Here is a 5,959-nt window from a genome sequence, read left to right on the forward strand (position 1 = left end):
TAACTTTCTACGAGGCAGTTTTTGCCAAATGACGATATAGGGTGGGTGACCCATATACTAGGAAAATATAATTGAAAATCAAAAATTTCTACAACTCAGAATCTGCAAGCTGGCCTCAAGTCAATGCCCTAGGTGATTGGTTTGGGGTCTAAACTAAAGATTAAGATGGAAAACATTAACTTTCTACTAGGCAGTTTTTGCCAAATGACGATATAGGGTGGGTGACCCATATACTAGGAAAATATAATTGAAAATCAAAAATTTCTACAACTCAGAATCTGCAAGCTGGCCTCAAGTCAGTGCCCTTGGTAGTTGGTTTGGGGTCTAAACTAAATATTAAGACGGAAAACATTAACTTTCTACTAGGCAGTTTTTGCCAAATGGCGATATAGGGTGGGTGACCCATATACTAGGAAAATATAATTGAAAATCAAAAATTTCTACAACTCAGAATCTGCGAGCTGGCCTCAAGTCAATGCCCTTGGTAGTTAGTTTGGGGTCTAAACTAAAGATTAAGACGGAAAACATTAACTTTCTACGAGGCAGTTTTTGCCAAATGACGATATAGGGTGGGTGACCCATATACTAGGAAAATATAATTGAAAATCAAAAATTTACTACAACTCAGAATCTGCAAGCTGGCCTCAGGTCAATGCCCTAGGTGATTGGTTTGGGGTCTAAACTAAAGATTAAGACGGAAAACATTAACTTTCTACTAGGCAGTTTTTGCCAAATGACGATATAGGGTGGGTGACCCATATAATAGGAAAATATAATTGAAAATCAAAAATTTCTACAACTCAGAATCTGCAAGCTGGCCTCAAGTCAATGCCCTAGGTGATTGGTTTGGGGTCTAAACTAAAGATTAAGACGGAAAACATTAACTTTCTACTAGGCAGTTTTTGCCAAATGACGATATAGGGTGGGTGACCCATATACTAGGAAAATATAATTGAAAATCAAAAATTTCTACAACTCAGAATCTGCGAGCTGGCCTCAAGTCAATGCCCTTGGTAGTTGGTTTGGGGTCTAAACTAAAGATTAAGACGGGAAACATTAACTTTCTACGAGGCAGTTTTTGCCAAATGACGATATAGGGTGGGTGACCCATATACTAGGAAAATATAATTGGAAACCAAAAAAATCTACAACTCAGAATCTGCGAGCTGGCCTCAAGTCAATGCCCTAGGTGATTGGTTTGGGGTCTAAACGATTAAGACGGGAAACATTAACTTTCTACGAGGCAGTTTTTGCCAAATGACGATATAGGGTGGGTGACCCATATACTAGGAAAATATAATTGGAAATCAAAAATTTCTACAACTCAGAATCTGCGAGCTGGCCTCAAGTCAATGCCCTAGGTGATTGGTTTGGGGTCTAAACTAAAGATTAAGACGGAAAACATTAACTTTCTACGAGGCAGTTTTTGCCAAATGACGATATAGGGTGGGTGACCCATATACTAGGTGTATGAGACGTCGACACCGTCCGGCTCCTCGAATTTTGTGGGGCCTGGTTGCACCGGTTTCGCTGGCCAAGCGGACAATCTCACTGCACTTCAATTCGATACTTTTCGGCACTTGTTTTCGATTATTGTTCTTGTTTGTTTCGACACTGATTTCTTCGAGAAATCTCTAGGACACTCGACCGTGATCCTAAAGTTTCTTCCACGAGTTCGTCACTAAGTCCAAGTTCGTTACACAGTTCAAAGTTCGTCACACAGTTTCGAAGTCCAAAAGAGCGACACGATCACAAATCGGAACACTGCCCAAGGCTCGACACACAAATCTTCAAAAAAGGCCAATTAGGCAGTTTACTGCCCTGCATAGGCAAATTCACTCCACAAACGAACCGAGACTTCTTTCGATAAAAGCGGACAAATAAAACGCAGTTGTTTGCTCGACGAACTACACTAAACTGATCATGTATTTCTTTTTGTGGCCACAAATTTATACATGGAACTATATACATAAGGCGAGAGAGATTTTACATATGTATTTGCTTATTTACCGGTTTCGTATACACACAACGATAGCTAGCTCGAAGACGATGATGCTCGATGACTGCCGACAGAGTGTGCGGTGCACGGCGACGACGACGACGGTGACGATGATGATGATCATTTCTCGCTCGGTACTGCGATCGAAGTCGATACATGTTTGCGCTCGTGACTGCTGCTAGGGTGGTTCGTAAACTGTTGACTCAATTTGCTCTAAACATCCTCCCCCCGTTGGAAGACGTCTCTTCCAACTGTTTGCTCGGGGTCGACAGGGAGGAAGCATAACTTGGAAACAGATCGACGTAGTAATCCGTTTTTCGTTTTCACGTTGACCACTCTTGTTACGCCATCGGTACCTGGGAACAATTCGACAATCCGACCAAGCATCCACTTTTGAACCGGCAGGTTGTCCTTCTTGATGAGCACCAACTGACCTTCCTTGACTTCGACCTTTTTGTGCCATTTGAACCTCTGCTGCAGTGACGACAAATATTCGGAACTCCAGCGGTCCCAAAAGTGCTTAACGATATGGTTAATGTGCTCAAAGCGTGATCTTGCATGTCGGGGTCCGACACTGACCTCCGGTCGGGGAATGGCGGTCAAGGGTCGAAAGATCAAAAAATGACCTGGAGTCAGGGGCACGAAATCCTCTGGGTCGTCGGATAGCGATGTCATTGGTCTGGAGTTGAGTACAGCTTCGATACGTGCAAGTACAGTTGACAATTCCTCGAAACACAGGGTTGCTCCAGCAGTGTACTTGACTAGCAGGGACTTGGTCTGTCGAATGTTCGCTTCCCAGATTCCGCCGAAGTGGGGTGCTTCCGGCGGGTTGAAGCACCACTCGATTTCAGCGTCGCTTGCTCGTCGGATGCTTTCTTGGGTTTCGTTCGTCTTGAAGAACTCCTTCCATTCCTTCAGTAGATTCGCTGCACCGACAAAGTTGGTCCCGTTGTCGGTCCATACGCTCGCTGGCTTGCCTCGGCGACTCACAAACCGGTCAAATGCCGCCAAGAATGCTGCGGTTGACAGCTCGCTGACGATTTCGAGGTGGATCGCTTTGGTCTCAAGGCAAACGAAAAGTGCGATCCATCCTTTGTGCTCGACGGTCGATCGTTTGTTGCGTTGTTTGATGGCAATTGGTCCACACAAATCGATGCCAACCCGGTAGAATGGGTATTCTCCTTCGAGGCGACAAGCTGGCAAGTCTCTCATGTATTGCCGAATCGGACGAGCGTTGTATTTGAAGCATCGGACACAGGCTCGAATGACTCGTTTGACGGCGCTTTTACCACGGACGATCCAGTACTCCCTTCGAATGGCGGTAAGTGTTGTTTGGGCGCCCACGTGCATGTTGGACGTATGCACTGAACGGATGACCGCATCGGTGAAGGGGTGACTTGGCGGGAGGATCATTTGGTGTTTTTGGTCGTACGAGCAGGATGATTTCGACAGGCGCCCTCCGACCCTGAGGATGCCGTGGTTGTCTACGAAGGGGGAGAGCGGTATGAGCGAGTTGTTCTTTGTCGTTACCTGGTTCTGCAACTGGTCGAATACTTCCGGATAAGCTTCTTTCTGGACGAGCCGCACAAGAATCAACTTGGCAAGCCGAAGTTCCTGCATGGTGAACACTCCTCGAAGCTGATGATCTGGACCCCTCTTGCGGTTCTGGAACAGGCGCTTGATCCGAGCCACTACTCGAATCATGGTGTTGTAGCTGCTGCAGTTGTCGAATAACGGGAACCTCTCCGTCACCACAGGATTTGCAGTGATTGTGGTCAGCTCGGGAAGGTCTTCTTCGGCGATCAAATTTACGTTCGTAGACCAAGTGGTTTCGGGATCTTTCAGGAACGACGGACCTCGCCACCACAGCGTCGCGGATTCCAGTTCGCTTGGCATGAGCCCGCGCGATACCAAATCGGCAGGGTTTTCGTGGCCGCCGACGTGACACCAATTGCTTGCTCTGGTGAACCGCAAAATTTTCGCGACTCGATTGGCAACAAAAACATCCAGTTTGCTGGGACAGGTGTTGATTTAGCTTAGAGCAATTGTTGAATCGCTCCAAAGTTTGATTTGATCGATGTCAATGGGTAGGGATCGTGTAACTTGGTCGACTAATTGAGCGAGCAGTACGGCACCACAAAGTTCTAAGCGCGGAATCGTGGCACGGTTAGCCTTGAGAGGGGCTACATGCGATTTGGAACACAACAACCGAATTGCAATTTGACCTTGGATATTACGTGATTTCAGATACAAGCAAGCCCCATAGCCCTTTTCAGATGCATCGCTGAAGCCCGGGAGATCGACACTTATGGTATTCGACAGAGGGAGCACACAACGACTGATTTTGATGGACTCCATTTGTTGTAGTTGACGTCGAAACTCGTACCACAGAATTTCTTGCTTAGCGTCCAATGCTCCGTCCCACGTTTGCTTCTGTTTCCACAGTTCTTGCATCAGCAACTTCCCCGTCATTACTACCGGTCCTGCGAAGCCGAGAGGGTCGAACAACTTGGATATGTCCGACAACACCTTCCGTTTTGTGGGGACTCCTTCGCTGAACGCTGCCGATGGAATTTCGAAACTAAAGATGTCTTGAGCAGGTTGCCAGGTTAACCCAAGTGTCTTCGTCCGGCCTTCTTCGCTAAACAAAACCTTCTGTTCCAATTTCTCGGTGGGTAGATCTGCCAGGACTTCTTCTCGATTCGAACACCACTTGTGCAATTCAAAGCCAGCCTTGGCGAGCATTGCTTCGAACTGCTTCCGCTTTTCCAGGAGCTCTTCAACGGTTTCTGCGCCGAACAGTACATCGTCCACGTAAACGGATTTCTTCCCGAACTGTGCTGCTAACGGAAAGTTTTCGGCTTCGTCCTCACAAATTTGCATTAGTGTGCGGGGGGCTTGGAAAGGAGCGCAGGCTGTACCGTACGTCACCGTGGTGAGTCGGTAGATGCTGATTTCTTCCTCGCAACTGGATCTCCACAAAATGAGCAGAAAACGACGATCTTCCTCTCGGATACTAATCTGCCGAAACATTTTCGAAACATCTGTAGTGGCGACAACCTTGTGAACCCGAAAGGCGAGCAAAATATTGACGAGATGAGGTTGTAGCGTTGGTCCCACAAGCAAAAGATCGTTCAGAGATATTCCGTTGCTGCTCTTTGCGGACGCATCCATCAAAAACTACACGGACTTTCGTTGTGCTGCTGTCCGGCCTCTGGATCGCATGGTGTGGGATGAAATAGCATTCTTCGTTGGGTTGCTCGACGAGGCTGAACGTTCCGGCTTTCTCCATATGTCCCAGGTCGAGGTACTCCTGCATAAACTTGCGGTATTCGGCGTACAAGTGTTCATCCTTTTCCAGCCTTTTTTCGAGAAGAAGTAGTCTCCGATGGGCCATGTGCTTCGAATCGCCAAGTTTCGAATCGATGTCCTTAAACGGCAAGGCGAGGACGTAACGACCAGTTTCGTCACGGGTGTGGGTCGAGGCAAAATGTTCTTCCGCCTTTTGTTCGTCGCTACAGTAGATTCGCTCTTGTCCGTAGGATTCGAGTTCCCAAAACTTCGAAAGTTGGTCACCCAGCTGTTCGTTGGTTATCGGGAGCGCTTGCACGACAGGGTAGGAACTCCTCTCGGTTACTGGACCTCCAGCAACCCATCCGAAAACCGTTTGCCGCAGGGTGGGCAGTCCGTCCGACAACTTATAGCTTCGGCTCAGCATCATCTTGTCCCAATCCAAAATGCCGAAGAGAATCTCCACGCGAGCAGGCTGGTTGAAGTTGGGGTCAGCGAGATCAATCCACTCTGGAATTTCCCAATGCGCGTATTTGAAGGGGCGCAATGGAAGTTTTGTTGTAATGTTTGGCGTAACGAGAAACTCGGAGATAGAGTCAAAGTAGGAACATTTCGAACTCACGTGGGCGACGACAGCTTCGGAAATCCTTTTGCCTGCTCCTCCAAAGC

General features: G+C 47.4%; 1 protein-coding gene across 1 annotated transcript; it reads right to left on the reverse strand.

Moving 5' to 3' along the window:
* Positions 1–2,212: 2,212 nt before the first annotated feature.
* On the reverse strand, positions 2,213–3,895 carry LOC134286549 (uncharacterized). Its single transcript, XM_062848173.1, has one exon. The coding sequence runs from the start codon at positions 3,893–3,895 to the stop codon at positions 2,213–2,215; it is 1,683 nt and encodes a 560-aa protein (XP_062704157.1).
* Between the last annotated feature and the right edge of the window lie 2,064 nt (positions 3,896–5,959).

The sequence above is a fragment of the Aedes albopictus genome, chromosome 2, assembly GCF_035046485.1.
Source record: "Aedes albopictus strain Foshan chromosome 2, AalbF5, whole genome shotgun sequence".
In the NCBI taxonomy this organism is placed as follows: Eukaryota; Metazoa; Arthropoda; class Insecta; order Diptera; family Culicidae; genus Aedes; species Aedes albopictus.

Excerpts from the sequence above, each read along its gene's own strand:
- LOC134286549 (XM_062848173.1), bottom strand. The coding sequence starts at position 3,895 with ATGCCAAGCGAACTGGAATCCGCGACGCTGTGGTGGCGAGGTCCGTCG.